The sequence below is a fragment of the Schistocerca nitens genome, chromosome 7 (genome assembly GCF_023898315.1).
Source record: "Schistocerca nitens isolate TAMUIC-IGC-003100 chromosome 7, iqSchNite1.1, whole genome shotgun sequence".
NCBI classification, from domain to species: Eukaryota; Metazoa; Arthropoda; class Insecta; order Orthoptera; family Acrididae; genus Schistocerca; species Schistocerca nitens.
In genome coordinates this window covers 380,882,742-380,902,736 of record NC_064620.1, presented here as the reverse complement: position 1 = coordinate 380,902,736, position 19,995 = coordinate 380,882,742, and the positions used below count along the sequence as shown (strand labels likewise).

The 19,995-nt window shown below is 40.3% G+C and overlaps 1 protein-coding gene across 2 annotated transcripts in view; it reads left to right on the top strand.

The window, feature by feature from the left end:
• Window positions 1–19,995, top strand: part of LOC126194915 (polyphosphoinositide phosphatase) — a 187,387-nt gene that overhangs the window by 66,189 nt on the left and 101,203 nt on the right. For both annotated transcript variants that reach the window (XM_049933287.1, XM_049933286.1), the window contains 2 exons: window positions 5,473–5,755; window positions 5,935–6,130. In XM_049933287.1, coding sequence (XP_049789244.1) covers window positions 5,473–5,755; window positions 5,935–6,130 — 479 coding nt within the window. The remainder of the gene's footprint in view (window positions 1–5,472; window positions 5,756–5,934; window positions 6,131–19,995) is intronic.

Below are 19,995 nucleotides of genomic sequence, written 5' to 3'. Positions count from 1 at the left end.
AAACTGTCCTTCATGTGATTGAAAGTATGTTCAGCTTTCTACAGTTTTCAGAAACTGTTTATGACTGTTTAATTCAACTAAAGACCTGTCTTATTAATATGAGTTAGCTACAAAACAGACTCTTTTTTTCTCATCCTCTAGTTGAATTAAAGTTAGTAGGCTGTAGATGTATGATCTTGACTCTCCCTTTTGTTAGTTCATATTTACTTAAGCCTGATTTAAAATGAGTGTTCAAATCATACCTAACCCTTCAGTTTCTTGATGTAAAAGTTGTGAGTCTGAAGTCACTAAACAGTTTCTTGTGTTGTGCGATATTATACTACTTCGCTTTTTCATGTTTGCACTGATACAAATCACACAGTATGACCACATTTTCCTTCTAGCTACAGTTACAAGGATTGCTTTTGTTTTAGTGAAGTATACATTTTGGTGCCTCACTGGAAGCATTCAGGGCATCAGATTTTTTTTCAGAATCTTTACTTTTTATGGCAATTGAAAATTTATTCCAGACTGAGATTTAAACATATCTTATTGCAAACAGTTGTCTTAACCCATTAGGCAATTTGAGCACACCTGTGGGATGGATTCAAATTTGCAGTCTCATTTACTACTTGCAAACACTATTACCAGAGATTTTTCCAAGGGGTATGTGAAAATAGAGTCACTGTGGAAATGGCACGCACCTGCAGCCATGGTGAGAGTCTCATTATGGCCATGGGTATGTGTGTTTTGGTGTTTGTGTGGTTTTGTGTGGGAATGTGTGTACATTTTCTAGAGAAATAGCAAGAGCTTGAAAGATAGTGTGAATACTGTTTTCTGGTGCATATTTCTGTGTGCCACACATCAGCCAGCTATAAGTGAGTGGCTGCCTGTCCTTTATTTTATTGACTACTCAATACAGGAATTTCCATTTTTGTTAAATATGAAATTCAGAAATATGTTAAGAGGAACAAGAACACAGACTGCTTTTAAGTTAAAGCAGACACAAGACCTGTATTTATTTATTAACAAAACAACAGAAGATGATTTTACATACAAGACTGTGTTGGTACATACCATTTATAGAAGCCATCTCACATTGGTTTATATCTTTGAACTGGTAGCTGTCACAGTCCTGCTTGGTGTGAAGGGGTACTTTGTTCCTTGGTTCTTAGGGCCCATGTCATCTCAACCCTGAAAGTTTGTTAGCTGTGAAAAAGTCACCTGTAGCCGCAATGGTTATGGTGAAAGATACAGTGGATGCATGTTGCACCAATGAACAACCATGAAATGGGTGAGTGATGAAAATAATGATGTGGCCCCTAAGTCTGTGGCCTTTTTGTTTTATACCAGTATTATACAGTATTGGTCATATTCTGAAGAAACATGGTGTGAATTGTGTTTTGACCACCATCTAAGTTTAGGGCCCTTTAAGGGCTTGTAAAGGATGATCTTGATTTGCATAAGGTAGGTATCCTTTGCATTGCTTGGATTTGTGCCATGACATACGTTGGTCAAACCATCAGGACTGTGGTGGACCAATGCAATTCCAAGAATGGTCATTTCTTGTGGATCCATGATTTTTTTCTATTTTTTTATACTGTTGGGATGAGGGGCATAGTTACCTTACACTTGTCTTTTTTATTGTATAATGCAATAATCTTGAAGGTTTGGAATTGATGAGTTAAAAAGTCCAGTGCTCATGGAGCACTTGATTATATTGCTTAATGGTTTTACTGTTTTGTTACATAGCCAGCCATACCATCAAGTACAGATGACAGGGAATTTGTTGTATTTTCAGTAATTCAAAGATCATCCTTCATAGTTGCAGACATTAAAAAAAAAAGATTTTTCTGATCTCATACATATGGAAATGTGTACTATGTGACCAGGCCATATTTGTTATTAGTAGAGACTATCTAGACATCCATTCTCATTGGCAGCTTAGCAGTCATTGAGTCAGTATATGAAGCTCTGAGTAGTGATTATGAGCCAGCTGGTATATAACACGCCTAATCTTTCAGATTAGTTTTCTTGTTTGATGTGCAGGGCTAAAGTAGGTAGTTTATGTGGTTGTAGTATGGTTCAAAGCACAAATGGAATGAAACATAAAGACTGCGTGGAAATGGAATGGCCTGAGGAAGGGCACAGTCTAGGAATGTGAGGTTAGGTTGGTGATTTTTTTAAAAAAAAAAAAAAAACCTTGAAAAATGATAGGGAGCACAGAGTCTTTGTGAGAAACCACTTTGATTCTGTGTGCACCAGTTGTGTGAAAAATGACTTGCTCTCATTGTCTATGAGACCCAAAAGGCTGTAGGTTATGAGCCCCAAGTTGATGCATGTTTATTGATTTCTGAGACCATGTTAAACAGAAGTCACAATCTCAGTTTGAAGTTATCATCAGAAGTGTTATTAAATGCTGGGATCAGTCACACCTAGAGAATATATATTGCTCCAGTAGATTAGATTTGATATAATTTTCATTCCATAAATCCATAGTGAGGAGGTCCTCAAAACATAGAACATGTCATGAATCAAGAAGAATCTAAAGTAAAACAAATACATCAGTTGCATTATAGGGAAGATATATGTTAAACAATGGAAACTCCTGGTAGGAATATCAACAAAGTAGGAAAAGAGAGATTGCTACTTACCGTAAATAAGACACATCAAATTGCAGACAGGCACAAGTAAAAGACATTTACATGAAGCTTTCGGCCACAGCCTTCATCAGTGAAAAACACACACACACACACACACACACACACACACACACACACACACACACACACACACATCATTCACGCACTCAAGCAAGCACACCTCATGCACACATGAGCACCAGCTCCAGCATCTTGGGCTTCAGTCATCACAGAATGCTCATGAACTTTATCGTTATGGGCTAGGTGTTATAGTGTGGGCAAGCTTCACGCATAATGGCTGAACACCACTGCTAGGTACCATTACAGCACAGTAGTATTGGAGGAAGATTATTCTGGGTTATGTCTATTTTTTTAGGGGTGTGGTAAGTCCTGATTTTCTGTTTATGGATGAAAATGCTGACCCACATAGGACTGCTGAGGTCTCAGAAACACTGGAAAGTGTAGATATTGAACACAAGGAATGGTCTGCATACTCTCAGCCTGAATACTGTCCAGCCATCTTTAGAGTGAGCTGAGGTGACTAACGCTCCTGCACTTGCCCTGTCGTTTTAAACCTGAGAACTGAATCACTTTGTATGCGGCCAAAGATAATTATCAATATCTTTGGCCACATACACAATTGTTTGGTCCTCGGGTTTAAAAGGTCGGAGCAAGTGCTGAAGTGTTAAGTCACCTTGGCTCATTCTGAAAATGGATGGACAGTATTCAGCCGAAATATTAGAAGAAGAAGATGAATTTATGTAGCTGCAGACCCGAAACCTTATGGAATAAGAATTGTCAGTGTTGTTCACGAGCCAGTTGGTGGCAAGCAAGCAGAGATGCACATGTGTGACCACCTTCTGCTTTCTGTGGTTTTGGCTTAGAGCATGCATTACCCATACTCCTGTTTTTTGAACCTTCCCCATCACATGCAGATGTTGCATGATGGTAAAATGATCACAATTCATCACATTTGCCAGTTCTTGTGTACATTGATGTGGATAATTGTGGGTTTATGTGTTTAAATGATCTTCATAAAACTCTGCAAATGTCTTCCTGAACATGAAGAGTCACTAATGAGAATACAATCCTACTTAAAATGAGAAAACCAGTTTCTTCCATGTTCTGTCCAGTGGCATTATCCCCATACACAGCACAAATGTTTCTGGCTGCCTCTGCTGCTGTCACCTCTCTATTGAACTTAAACAGAAGATTATATCAGAAATATTCTGACTTGGCACTCCATGTTACAGCATGCACAGCTCCATCCACTATCTCTAAATGAGAAAATGGCAAATTTAAAACTAAATGGCACCTGGAATACCAACAAGCAAAACAAAAACACTACGATACTTTGCACACTCTAATAAATATACCATCCCACCTCTGTCATGTATATATTGTGTTTCATGTCATCCATCATTGCGTACAACCATTTCTGTCCAAAACATCTCTCTTCCTTAGCAATTATCAAGCAGTGCATAATACTAGTGGTGTAATATTCATCCACAAAACCTCATTTTACTGGTTCATGAATGTTGTTTATTAGGCAGCGAAGCTTATCAAGCTGGATTAACAAAACGATTGAGCAAATTCAAAGAAGAGTTGTACAGTTTGTTGGTTTTGCTTAGTCAGAAAGTGAACTTAGCAGAAATGGTAAGCACTTCCCAGTGAAGAAGCTGCAGAAAAAATTATGCTCTTCTTTAAAGACTTAGTCTTCTATTTTTTTCAGTGCATGTTTCAAGATGAGTAAAGAAACATTTTATTTTCTGTTAAATAAATCTCATGTAATGATCATGATAGCAAAATTACACACACTTGGTCTCACATGAGAATAGCTCTTCTTTCTCAAACAATGGAAACTCCATGTAGGAATGTCAACAATGTAGGAAAAGATAGATTGATGCTTACTGTAAAGAAGAAAAGTCAAGTTGTGGACAGACACGATTAAAAGACATTCACATATAGCTTTCAGCCACAGCCTTCATCAGTAAAGATCATACACACACACACACACACACACACACACACACACACACACACACACACACACACACAAAAGCAAGCACACCTCCAGCACACATGACTGCCAACTCCAGCATCTCGTGCCAGACTTTTTTCTCAGTCACTTATGAAAGCTGCTCCTGTCTAACAACGTTAAACGGAATATAAAGGGGGTGAAATAACTACATGTTCTCTCTGCTATACACAATATGGGAGCTTATGGAGTACAAATGTACTCATTGAGATAGAAATTATAGGCTATGCATAGAAGCTGGTTAAAGCGTTTCTGATCATGGTCATATTGTGTTGTGATTGGCACATCTACTTTTGAAGGCCTGGAACATCAACTTCTGAAACAGTCAGATGGAGAACTGCAAGCTTTGAAGCCTATCTCTGTATGCACAAAACAAATCCATTTCTGGGCATATATGTTTACTGCAAACAAGAAGCTGGTGCCCTCTTTTTTGGTGTAAAGCTTCTATCTGTGTAAACTATGGGTATTGTTGCATTTGCGGTGTTTTTAATGTTTGCTGTAGGCGTTAAGTAACACTTCTATAAAAATAAAAATGGCAAATGACAATCTATCTCAGTTAATTAGCTATTTTCATGTTTCATGGATCAGATTTCCAAACTCTAGTTATTGTGGAACCTTTCAATTGATTTATGGGAGTAATATTATTTCTTAGTGATTATGTGGTAACACACTGATCATTCCCATGCATAGTTTGCATTTATATTAGAATTATACTTAACCTCTTGTTTTAAACTAACATAAACAGTCATGCACACACGCTGTTTTATTTCTGGCTAAATTTACAGTTCAATTGGGAATTGTTATGATTTTCAGTGAAGTACTGAATGATGTTAAAAATAAACCTAATGAGGGACATCCTGAAGTTTTAAACTATGGAGTCCGGAACAGTCCCAACTACAGATTTGTGTGGAATAGCTATCTTCTGAGTAAAGTAGAGAAGTCTCTGCATCCAGATTGGATCCTTTATGTAACACATGGCTTTGTGGGGCAGTCAAATATAAGCATCTTTGGAAGATCTGTGTACATCACTCTTATAGCTCGAAGATCAAACAGATATGCAGGCACAAGGTTTCTTAAGAGAGGAGCTAATTTTCAAGTGAGTATGAACCTTCACAAATAAAAGATGTTTAGTATCAATTTATATGTTGCTAAATTGGAGAATGTTTTTAACTTCTCTTTACTCTAGCAATGGTATTGTTTATTATTATAAAATAGAGCAGGTCAGAAATACTAGAGGTGAAACATTTTACAAAATATGCTTTTTTTTCTTTGTAGGGTGATGTAGCCAATGAAGTTGAAACAGAGCAGATTGTTCATGATTCAGGACTGTCCTCCCTGATGTTGGGCCATTTTAGTGCCTTTGTTCAACTTCGTGGTTCCATTCCTGCTCAGTGGAGTCAAGACATTAGCAAAATAGTTCCTAAGCCTGCCATCAGCTTTGACTTGAGTGATCCTTTTGCTGAAACAGCAGGTACAGTACATACATAATCTGTTCTTCCAGGTATTGCACAAAATGTTTGACGTGAGGGCTTACAGAGAATAATGGTATGAACTTTCCCACAGGTTCTTTGATAGATTCTGGTCTGTATGTTGCATATTTGAAGAAAGTAAAATTTTGTCTATAATATCCATTAGTGTTCGTAGCATTTCCTTACATTATAGTTTCTACTTCATTTTACATACCAAAAAATTAAGTTGCTGCAGGATGAGCAGATGAAGACTCTGAAACAGTGCTGAAGAAATCTGAGGGGTCTAAAGGCCTTGATGGGAAATATTGTCTGTTATGTATTTAAGAAGCTGTATAAGGAAAAAAAAATTCACCTCACAGCTACCAAATGCGATTTTATTGCTTAGCAGTTTTGGAGCATTGTAGCTTTGTCTTACATGTAAATGATTCATTTCGGGCTATGAAAGTATTGTACAAACACCATGTCTGAAAATTGTACCTTCAGCATATGGTGGTTCACCTCACCTGGCCCCAGTTTCCTTTACCAAGTGGAACCCAAAGAAGATGCTACTGTATCATGTGGCATTGGAAGCCCCGAACTGGGACTGTAATGGGCTTTACTGTCTATTCCAGAGTCAGCCATGGCATGCAAAAGTTATGCTTGAACAATGTGTTGCGTACGTGCAGTCCAGGGTTTGGCTGGTCCCAACACTACTCAGTATGGCTCGGCCTTGCTTGGTCCTTCTTGGAATTACTGAGTACAGCATGACATTTCATTTAGCTGTGGGATGTGACACTGTTTCTTTCAGCATTCGGTGCAACATTTTTTAGATGGCATGGATTTTTTCAGTTTGGCAGACTCATAGTGTCAGCATGGTTTAATTTTGATATTTGCTCTTGATATAAAAGAAGTTCCAAGGTCCTGTCGCTGTTTGCACAAAAAGAGGCAGTCTATCAATCTGTCATCACAAGCCTTTAAAAAAGAATGGGAATCACAGTTACTTTTTCTTAGAGAAGGATGAAAATTCTCGATATCTGTTATTAACTCACATGAGGACAGATACTGCAGGTTTGCTATAAAACAGCATTTAACACCATGCTCAAAAAATTTAAAGGTTTAATTAATAATGAAAGAGCAAAAATTTACATTAATCGACACACTATTTGTATGGAATTCATCATTCTGTACATCTAGGAGGACTTTGCACTACATTTGCAGGCATGGAGCAAGTGATGAAATTAGTGATATGAATAGTAAATTTTCTAAAGTTGCTTGCATGATTGCATTGTCAGTTGCAACAGTTTTTGATGGCAATGAATGAAGCGTATGGAGACATTATATTTACTGCAAAGTACATTGATTAAGAGATGGGGCATGCATGGAATGATTTTTCAAGTAAGACCTGCAGTTGTTGAATTTCTGAAGGACAAAGGATAGCAGGGATGAAATTTAAATCATCCAGAAAGCATACCTCGTATTTTAAGTGGGTGCATGACAGCACATGGTCCACATTAAAATGTTACAACGTGAAAAACAACTTCCTTCTAAATTGATGTATATGCATTTAAAAGGATAGTTGTAGTGTTGATGGGACAACTTGTGACAAAAAGCACTATTCATTTCCCAAAGCATACTGATGCTAAAGAAAATGCAAATTTTGCAGAATTCATTGTGGTATCAAACCATACAACAAGAATAGTTTGCTAAATTTTTTGAAGACATTGCTAATCTTACATCTGGTTTTGAGACTGTTTGCCATTTCAGTTGAAAGCATCAGTGTGTGTTTGCTGACAGAACAGAACTAAAAGATGAATTATTTTATGTTAAAAATGTCCTGCAGTCCTGTGTTGTTTTCCTTCAGTGTGATTTCCCATATCTCCATAATGAGATAATACAATGTTTCGATCATCGTAGGTGCACGGATGGCTTTTTTCAATTGTGTAACTAAATAACTCACGATTACAGCAACCTGAGTGATGAAAATCTATAAAATCATTTACATCTCTTTGTATGTTGACAGTTTGTACCAGGTATAAATTTCATTGTGTCTTCAGTGCACCAAAAATAATTTAATAATACTGAATTTTTTTAAATGATCTGTGTAGGTGAGTATGAAACATGCTATTTCACATTCCTTGTGTAACTGCATTGCCATTTAACGTGGCACATTTATGATTTCATCCTCTTCTCACTCTGGCAGCATGGAGTGGAAATGGTGGAAGTCTGCACTGAGGTGACAGGGATCCACTTGTGTGTGGGAGTTCCAGACACATGCGGAATTCTGAGCCACCCCTAATGTACTTACTTTGCCAGCAGATCCTAAAGTGCATTCTATGGACAATTAGCCTATCTCTGTTGATCAGTGGAATCCAGATTTTCCTTTGGTGTAAAGAACTCCACCGGGAGAATCAGGAGGACTAGCCACAATTTGCCTATTCTGTAAGAGCAGATAAACTTTCAGGAGGAACTGCAGTGCCCTTATCGTGATGCACGAGCAATTAAGAGCAGCGCTGTCAGTTTCACCCTCTACCACCTTCCATACCAAATAAGCATATTTTTCTGTTTTGCGATGCAGTTCATTACTCACTATTTCCTGCTACAACATTTCTCCTAACAGGAGCCGAGACCCCCACTGATCTCTATTGATTTGGAACTTGTTCATTGCTGAGAGAAGGTCCGGCGATCCTCCTACAATCTGGGTTGATACCGTAATTAGTTGTCTATGTACCCAGTAAGTCATCGTCTGATATAGCACAGCTGTAAGTTCCTCTGATTCAAACAGCAAGTCTAGGTGATGCGCTAATGAGACTAAGTGCAAGAATAATTTCCACAACATCCCATAATTCACTTTGTAATGAGGGCCTGTCATCACGTGACACTTAACATACTGTTGCCAGCTACACCCCCAGTACTCTGCCAAAAATTTCTGCACTGGGTAATTCCCACAGTATTTTCCTGTAATGTCCCGTTATAGTTTTGTTTCAGCTGTGAGGTGCTGGCTGAACCTGTGGGTTTGCTGTATAGATTGGATAAAGTCACAGTTGTAAACCACTTCTTAAAGTTCTCAATTAACTACACTCCTGGAAATGGAAAAAAGAACACATTGACACTGGTGTGTCAGACCCACCATACTTGCTCCGGACACTGCGAGAGGGCTGTACAAGCAATGATCATACGCACGGCACAGCGGACACACCAGGAACCGCGGTGTTGGCCGTCGAATGGCGCTAGCTGCGCAGCATTTGTGCACCGCCGCCGTCAGTGTCAGCCAGTTTGCCGTGGCATACGGAGCTCCATCGCAGTCTTTAACACTGGTAGCATGCCGCAACAGCGTGGACGTGAACCATATGTGCAGTTGACGGACTTTGAGCGAGGGCGTATAGTGGGCATGCGGGAGGCCGGATGGACGTTCCGCCGAATTGCTCAACACGTGGGGCGTGAGGTCTCCACAGTACATCGATGTTGTCGCCAGTGGTCGGCGGAAGGTGCACGTGCCCGTCGACCTGGGACCAGACCGCAGCGACGCACGGATGCACGCCAAGACCGTAGGACCCTACGCAGTGCCGTAGGGGACCGCACCGCCACTTCCCAGCAAATTAGGGACACTGTTGCTCCTGGGGTATCGGCGAGGACCATTTGCAACCATCTCCATGAAGCTGGGCTACGGTCCCGCACACCGTTAGGCCGTCTTCCGCTCACGCCCCAACATCGTGCAGCCCGCCTCCAGTGGTGTCGCGACAGGCGTGAATGGAGGGGCGAATGGAGACGTGTCGTCTTCAGCGATGAGAGTCGCTTCTGCCTTGGTGCCAATGATGGTCGTATGCGTGTTTGGCGCCGTGCAGGTGAGCGCCACCATCAGGACTGCATACGACCGAGGCACACAGGGCCAACACCCGGCATCATGGTGTGGGGAGCGATCTCCTACACTGGCCGTACACCACTGGTGATCGTCGAGGGGACACTGAATAGTGCACGGTACATCCAAACCGTCATCGAACCCATCGTTCTACCATTCCTAGACCGGCAAGGGAACTTGCTGTTCCAACAGGACAATGCACGTCCGCATGTATCCCGTGCCACCCAACGTGCTCTAGAAGGTGTAAGTCAACTACCCTGGCCAGCAAGATCTCCGGATCTGTCCCCCATTGAGCATGTTTGGGACTGGATGAAGCGTCGTCTCATGCGGTCTGCACGTCCAGCACGAACGCTGGTCCAACTGAGGCGCCAGGTGGAAATGGCATGGCAAGCCGTTCCACAGGACTACATCCAGCATCTCTACGATCGTCTCCATGGGAGAATAGCAGCCTGCATTGCTGCGAAAGGTGGATATACACTGTACTAGTGCCGACATTGTGCATGCTCTGTTGCCTGTGTCTATGTGCCTGTGGTTCTGTCAGTGTGATCATGTGATGTATCTGACCCCAGGAATGTGTCAATAAAGTTGCCCCTTCCTGGGACAATGAATTCACGGTGTTCTTATTTCAATTTCCAGGAGTGTATTTGTGATACTTAGCGGACTTCTCCCCCCTCCCCCCCCCCCCCCCCCCCATCCAAGCACCCTCCAAATTTCAGTCATCTAGGAATGTCACTAAGAGGTGATGCTTGCCATGAATGGAATGGCCTATCATTCTTCATCAGACTTCCTGCTTCATTGTTCATTGCACCCCCTCAGTAGGCACTAGCCAGACAGACAGTGCAACAGCACTGGGGTTTGCCCATTGCTCATGTTCCCTGTACTCCAATTGAACCTGTGGATCCATTAGAAAGTTCATGCAATCTGTTAACTATCCATGGATTAGTTCTACCCATTCAGGCTGCTGCCTGGTGAGCAGTGTCACCTGTCAGACTGCTCTCAAAAACTGCTGACACTTTTTTCATGCTCGGCCTGTTGTATGGTGACAAATGCTTTGTGTTGGTGACCCTGCACTGAGTTCATGGACCTGCCTGCCTATCACTACAACACATTCCCTCAATCTCTTCTCTACTCCTGAAATAAAAGTTGCACAACTAGTTTGCAAACTATTGGTTTATTGCAGTTGACAAGCAGAGTTTTGATTAACTATCATGACGGGGGTCCGCAGTCATGTAAAACATTTTAAAAAACATGATATTCACCATTGACTGCTGAAACCATTTATTTTTCTCAATTACAGTTTTGGCTGAAGGTTATTATCAAGCGACATACTGCAAACCGCTGTGCTTCAGCAGATGCCAAACTTTAGAAATCCTCTGACGTGTACACATGTCATTGTCATTTCTGAACCTTATAACAGTGTTAATAGCTTTAACACAAATCCAATAAACCACTGTCCTTGTACATCATTTACATGTCAACATTGTTATAAGGCTCAGATATGACAATGATGTGTACATGTCAGAGAATTTTTTAATGTTTGACACGGGCTGAAGCACAGTTGTTTAGAGTCTACCTTTTGATAATGGCCTTATCGCCAAAATTGCAATTTTGAAAATAAATACTTATACACTCAATGTCGAGTATGATGTCATATAAAGAGTGGAATATTTTTCTAACTGAGTGGTCTTGGAAGTGGAAACACTTTCTACTGACTTAATCTGATTTGAAAGTTAGCTTACTTTTCCGTATTCTCCCAGACTTTCTTCAGAACATCCTCTGTATGCTTGTTCAGAGTGAACAAGGTCATCTCCTATACATCTCGTGTGATGTTAACAGTTCTTACTTCAGTCTCTACTTCTATGCTGAAATTTTGAAATTTGCGGTTTGTTTCATCAGAAAACATTTCAGAATGACCATTTATGTCTTAAGACCTTAAATTTGAACCAGCCTGCATAATTACATTTGAATATTGAGGCTCCTTTCTTATATTAGCTTTGATATTCAGCAAAGCTGTTCACAGAGGTTCAGAAACAATGAAATTGACATTTCTCCTTTGGTTTGATATCGTCAATGCCACTGACATTGGCAGTATGGGCATCAGCTCTGTCAGTGTGCGTAGCATCTCTAAATGGCAGAGACCCTCAAGCCTCAAAGCCTCAGCCACTGAATGCATGATGGCTCTCACTGTTGGTGACGCCTCATCAGCACTGACAGCTGCTCCATCCCCCGGTTGTGCCACTTTGGTCTCATGCAGTGGCAAAAAAACATGCTGGGACTCAACATGAACCTCTGTCAAAGTGTCCTTTATCACCCTCTGGGACAATTAGCTCTTACTGAAATGACTCGTTTGCTCTCTGCTATCTCCTGCCACTCCACTGAATGTAGCCTCAAACCCAATATCTGTTGCTTATGTTTACAGATAGGAAGGTTTGTCTTCTTTAAATAACCACAGAGACCGAAAATGCCTGCCTTATCTGTTTTATGTTGTAGCTGAATTTTTCAGCCAAGTTCAGTGTGGGGTGCAGAAAACCAGTTTCCTATACCCTGGTATCTGACTGGCCTTTCTGACTCAGCAGAAAGGGCCATGTAACTGCTCTTCAAATGAATCCTGTCACAATCGCCTTGATTGTGGTGGTTCACGTCGCCTAGCCCCCATTTAGTCTAACAAGCCCTAAGAAGGTAATGCCATGCCATGTGGCTTTGGAAGCATTTGACTCAGTCCTACTTACAGGCATGAATAAAGCAATTTCTTTGAACATTAATTAATAAAAGCTTATCGTGAGGATGTAGGTGTAATTAATAAAAGCTTATCGTGAGGATGTAGGTGTACAGGTAGCACTGTACCACACTCATAAAATAGTAACAGCCAAAATTTCACTCATTGTCACAAGCAAATCAATCATTAGAAACATACCTATGCCACTGTTAATTGGAACGTGATGATCCAGATACATACAAGAAAAAACATGAAGGAAGACATTTTTGCCTGATGGCCAATCTCAAAATTCTAAAGCTACAACCTTTTAATCAACATAAATGTAAGGGTCATCTAGCTTTTTTTTTAATTTTTTTATTATTGGACAGCATTTCAACATTGCATATGTACACTACTTGCACAACCCTCTGTAAACTGTTTGCATTGAAAATAGAGCCATAATTCTCTGAAACTGATAAGCACAATAAACATATTTGGTAGGTGCCTGCTCAGAATTTTCCCTTATATAAGGAAGATCATGCTGCAGGCCTAGTGCATTCCATCACAAAGTAGAAAAATTCCAAGACTCTAAGAAGTGTGTTCAAGTAGTAGTGCTACATTGAAAAAATCATTTAAAAATTGAGCAGAATAACAAACATCATGGAAAAGATCATTATCAGCCCTAATATGCTTAAGTTTGAACTGTTGGCAGCCATCACAAGACAGTAACCTTTAATATAAATCTTAATTCTATGATTGTACTAGATCTTTGATCTTGAATTAAGATAACTTTGGAGTCGTTTAAATCTGTTACCATTTTATGTTTAGTAGTGCATTTTCAGTCTGTTGTGAAGCAGAACGTTTTAAACGATATCTGAAAAGGGATCCACAGTCTGTAAAAAATGTTAAGTGACTTAATTTATTCTTTATTTGGCTATAATTATTGTGTAACAAGATATGTGTCTCCTGTAGTCACCTGATTTCTGCTTCCATAGTCATTTTCAAATGATTGAAACATATCAGTAACTTAACACATTGTTGACATATCCTGAGTTTACCCATGTTTTGTGCACCATCTGGTATGGACAGACGTTGAGATAATATATTTTAAGTATTTCATCTATTTAGGTGTTTACACTAATTGTCAATCTATCAACCTTGATTGCCTTCATGTACTTTTCACCTATTTAGCATTTTGATTGTATTTTGATGTTTCAAATAGTTATTATTTTCATATTGAAGTTCCTCCTACTTTTAGAGATGACCATATATAGGGAACAGAAGGAAATGAACAAACCTGAAATAATTATTGATGTTTTTGATGATGATAGTTCAAATGTTCCTAGTGATAATAAAGATCTGAATGACTGCGTGAATGAATGTTTTTATGATTCTGAGGGTGATTCCAGAGACAGTGACATCATTAGACCTTTAAAGAAATGTAAAGCGGCAGTGTTTTCAAATGATTCCAACAATTACAATGAAGGTGATTCTGTTCTTGTGAATGATTCATTTTATTATAATATTAACCATTTCATGATGGCACCTGAGCCTCTCTCGAGCACTGTGCACAAATGAGACTCAGACATTGCCGCAAATATGTTAAAAATGTGCTCATCAAGTCCAAATTCGATTTTCATTTATACACAAATGTAGCTGCTGTCTGGAATTTGACATGTACATAATAATTAGAGCCAAATAAAGAAAAATTATGTTGCTGTATTCTTCATGATACATTGAAACTGTGAATCAGTTCTAGATTCAAATGTCACTTATGGTATACTTTTCTGGTGTTTGTCAAGCGGGAAAATATTTACCATGCTGAAAGCAGTTGTCGGTATAAAACACCTGCATTGTTAGCTGCCTCATGTGGAAGATAAGCTTAGTTGTGTGTCAGAATATTTGCTGTCTTTTTAGAATGGTAAACTGGCTCCAAAATTTTTACATTTAATGTAGAAGGTATCATAAAAGAGCAAAATGCAAAATGAATACCTTTCACATATTTACTTATATAAGCCAAATTCAGGTATTTCCTTTGTGTAGGAGTCAGATTACACGTGTCAGATAAATTCACTTAAAAAAATCTAGATTTAAGCACAATGTTAGTGGTGTTTTCCCATTATCTTTCTCTGATTTTATCAAAACTCATACTCTCATCATGATATGAATGGCATTCAATAAGTAATGCAACACTTTTTTTCTTGGCCAATTTCAAGTGGAAAAATACAGAATATTCCTGCTTCAGCCCCTATAGTTTCATGATGTTCTGATGGGTGGAGATGCTATATGGAGACTTGTAAGTGGCATTTGTAACAGATGCGCTCCAAACAGAGAAGTGTCATTGAGTTTCTTTGGTGGAAAACCAGAGCCTCGTAGATACTAATAGGTACTTGCAGAATGACTTCAGAGACCTGGCAGTGAACCAAAGCTTGTTGATTCTAGGCACAGCATCTGACATCATTGCAAAAAGGTCAGGCAAACATGTCCTGTCTCCCATATGTTGGCTGGCTGCACACAGCTGTGACTCATGTAATGTTGGAATGGGCAGGCACACTAATTTGAGATGATCAGAGGATCACAGTCAAACACCTTGCTGCTCAACAAGCTGTATCTGTTGACAGTGCTGACACACTCGTTCACCAGTTGGTATACTCAAAGGAGTATGCTCAATGTGTTCTTTGCTGCCTGACAGAAGGCCATAAAGAGCAAAGGAGGACCATCCGTGCGAAGATTCTGACATGTTATGAGGCTAATTGTGACCATTTTTCATCAATCATCATCACAGGTGACGAAACAAGGGTTCATCACTTTGAACTGGAGACAAAATGGCAATCTCTGTAGCGGCACCGCCCCACCTCTCCTTCGAAGTAGTAGTTCAAAGCCATACCTTCAGCCAGTAGAGTCACGGTGATGGTCTTCTGGGACTCTTTATTCTGTTTGATGTTCCCCCTCATGGTGCAACGATCATCTCTGAAGTGTACTGTGCTGCCATCATGAACCTGAACCTGAAGAAATGACGTCAGCAAGTTTGTTGCAATAAAATTCGAAACACACTTCATGTCCATTACAACGCAAGGTCTCACACAAGTCTGTGTACCCAAGAGGAGCTCACAAAACTTCATTGGACTATTCTTCCTCATCCCCCATACATCTCACATCTTGCATCTTGCAACTTCCATCTTTTCAGCCCAGTGAAGAATAAAATCCACATGAAGGAGTACGTGGGTGACGGGGAGGTTATTGATGCAGGAAGACATTGGCTCTGATGTCGACCAGTATAGTGGTACCATACAGGTATACAGGCCCTGCCAGTAAGGGGGAATAATATGCTGTATTGGAATCCTGAATAAAACCAGCCTGACTGAAGAAAAAAAGTGTTGCACCTATTGAACACGCCTAGAATATTCTGTATTTTTAAGTGGTGAATGCTGCAAACAATACAACCCATACTATATTATAATATCAATGTTTGTCTTTTATCCAAATTTAGGCAGCAATATTGTTATTCAGACAATCATTCCACCTAATTTCAATGTATATCTTCTTATGTAAAGGTACATTTTTGAACATTTTTGGAAGTTTATAAATGCTGTGTGTAAATGCTTCAAATGTTTCAAGGCTTATTTCTCTGACAGATAACAGAGAGTACAAATATCACATGAAGGTGTGGAATACCAATCATATTAAAAAGAGAGAGGGGGGGAGAGGGAGAGAGGGAGGGAGAGAGGGGGGGAGAGGGAGAGAGAGAGAGGGGGGGGGAAGAGAGAGAGAGAGAGAGAGAGAGAGAGAGAGAGAGAGAGAGAGAGAGGGAGGGAGAGAGAGGGAGAGAGGGAGGGAGGGAGGGAGGGAGGGAGGGAGAGGGGGAGGGGGAGGCGGAGGGGGAGGGAGAGGGAGAGGGAGAGGGAGAGGGAGAGGGAGAGGGAGAGGGAGAGGGAGAGGGAGAGGGAGAGGGAGAGGGAGAGGGAGAGGGAGAGGGAGAGGGAGAGGGAGAGGGAGAGGGAGAGGGAGAGGGAGAGGGAGAGGGAGAGGGAGAGGGAGAGGGAGAGGGAGAGGGAGAGGGAGAGGGAGAGGGAGAGGGAGAGGGAGAGGGAGAGGGAGAGGGAGAGGGAGAGGGAGAGGGAGAGGGAGAGGGAGAGGGAGAGGGAGAGGGAGAGGGAGAGGGAGAGGGAGAGGGAGAGGGAGAGGGAGAGGGAGAGGGAGAGGGAGAGGGAGAGGGAGAGGGAGAGGGAGCTGTGGAGTGCCCCAGGGTCCTGTATTAGGCCCTTTATTGTTCCTGGTATATATAAACGATTTGCCAAACCCTCTGAGGGCCGCAGATACAGTGATGTTTGCCGATGACACAAGCCATTTTATAAAAGAATGTGCTGAGGATAAATTGCAGAAGAATGTCTTTAAGACAATAAATGAGGTAGGAAAATGAGGATAATAGTTTGACTACGAATAAGGAAAAGTACAGTATGGATGAATTTCAATAATATTACAAGTAAAGTTAGAAGCAGCATAAAAACTAGGTTAGGGGAATCAGGCTGTTGCACAAGCACCACACACAACATTTCTGGGCATATGGGTGTATGAGCACTTGAGATGGGAAAAGCATCTAGAAGTTTTCAATAAAAAAGCCAAGTAAATTCTGTTATGTGCTAATAATACTTTGGGACTGTTATGGCATTGAATCATTGTTGTATGCCTATTATGCTTATATAAACTGCTTGCTCAGACATGGTGTGATCTTTTAAAGAAATACAGTTATGGCAATACAGCCTTTCAGACTTCAAAAAAGAGTCATTAGAATAATAAAAGTGTTCCCCATAGGCAGTTATGCAAGAAAATATTCAAAGAATTTAAGATAATGATACTTTCTAGTTTAAACATTTATGAATGAGTGTGCTTTCTGGAAACTCACCATGAATTTTTAATGTTAAACAGTCAGGTTCATAACTACAAAATAAGAAAGAGAGATGATTTTCGTAGAAACATCCAGAGAAAAGCCCTTCACCAAAAAATAGCACATTATAAACCCAAAATACTTCTCAGTACATTGCCTGCTACAATAAAGAAAATTAAAGAACTTCATAAAATCAAAATAGAGCTAAAACAAATTTTAATAACACACAGCTTTTATATGACTGAAATATACCAGAAAAAAAGAAATTAAAATTATTTACGTATACTTTAGTAAGGTGATTGTATTTGCATGTAAGCCTGTAAACACCCTAAATATAAGAAATTCTGTTGTAACTAGCCCTGGCTATGAATTGGCTGCATTGACACAAAATATATTGTTAATGGGTGAATAAAGAGATTGAACTGAATTGAACATATTTTGTAGCATATCAGTAGTTGTTAGTTACTGCTACATTTTCTATAAATTTCAAAAACAATATCTCCTCACCAAGTGGTGGTAGAACACACACATAAAAGACTGTTGTAATTGGCAAGCTTTCAGAGCCAGTGGCTTCTTCTTCAGGCAGGAGGGTTGAAGGGGAAGGAAGAAGGGTGAAGGAAAATGACTGGAGAGGTCTAGGAAAATGGGTAGATTTCGGGAAAGTCACCGAGAACTGCGGGTCACGTGAGACTTACATGGGATGAGAAGGAAATACTGACCTAGTTTTAAGGCAGAAGCATTTTGTTCCAGCAGATAACAGTTGCTGGACCCTACCAATCTCACGAAAAGTTCTTGATGATAGGCATCCCAGTGTAGAGAAGTAACTGAAAGGGTTGAAAAAAAAAAATATGTCGCCAAGTCCTGATGAAGTCTCAGTTCAGTTTTACAAAGAGTACTTTGTGGCCTTAACCCCTTAGTTAACTTGAATTTATCATGAATCTCTCACTGAGCACAAAATCCCATCATATCATCATCATCATCATCATCATCATCATCATCATCATCATCATTTAAGACTGATTATGCCTTTCAGCGTTCAGTCTGGAGCATAGTCCCCCTTATAAAATTCCTCCATGATCCCCTATTCAGTGCTAACATTGGTGCCTCTTCTGATGTTAAGCCTATTACTTCAAAATCATTCTTAACCGAATCCAGGTACCTTCTCCTTGGTCTGCCCCGACTCCTCCTACCCTCTACTGCTGAACCCATGAGTCTCTTGGGTAACCTTGCTTCTCCTATGCGTGTAACATGACCCCACCATCTAAGCCTGTTCGCCCTGACTGCTGCATCTACAGAGTTCATTCCCAGTTTTTCTTTGATTTCTTCATTGTGGACACCCTCCTGCCATTGTTCCCATCTACTAGTACCTGCAATCATCCTAGCTACTTTCATATCCGTAACCTCAGCCTTGTTGATAAGGTAACCTGAATCCACCCAGCTTTCGCTCCCATACAACAAAGTTGGTCGAAAGATTGAACGGTGCACAGATAACTTAGTCTTGGTACTGACTTCTTTCTTGCAGAAGAGAGTAGATCGTAGCTGAGCACTCACTGCATTAGCTTTGCTACACCTCGCTTCCAGTTCTTTCACTATGTTGCCATCCTGTGAGAATATGCATCCTAAGTACTTGAAACCATCCACCTGTTCTAGCTTTGTTCCTCCTATTTGGCACTCAATCCGTTTATATCTCTTTCCCACTGACATTACTTTCGTTTTGGAGATGCTAATCTTCATACCATAGTCCTTACATTTCTGATCTAGCTCTGAAATATTACTTTGCAAACTTTCAATCGAATCTGCCATCACAACTAAGTCATCGGCATATGCAAGACTGCTTATTTTGTGTTCACATATCTTAATCTCACCCAGCCAGTCTATTGTTTTCAACATATGATCCATAAATAATATGAACAACAGTGGAGACAGGTTGCAGCCTTGTCTTACCCCTGAAACTACTCTGAACCATGAACTCAATTTACCGTCATCTCTAACTGTTGCCTGACTATCCATGTAAAGACCTTTAATTGCTTGCAAAAGTTTGCCTCCTATTCCATAATCTCGTAGAACAGACAATAACTTCCTCCTAGGAACCCGGTCATATGCCTTTTCTAGATCTATAAAGCATAGATACAATTCCCTGTTCCACTCATAGCACTTCTCCATTATTTGCCGTAAGCTAAAGATCTGGTCCTGACAACCTCTAAGAGGCCTAAACCCACACTGATTTTCATCCAATTGGTCCTCAACTAATACTCGCACTTTCCTTTCAACAATACCTGAGAAGATTTTACCCACAACGCTGATTAAAGAAATACCTCTGTAGTTGTTACAATCTTTTCTGTTTCCATGTTTAAAGATTGGTGTGATTACTGCTTTTGTCCAGTCTGATGGGACCTGTCCCAACTCCCAGGCCATTTCAATTATCCTGTGTAGCCATTTAAGACCTGACATT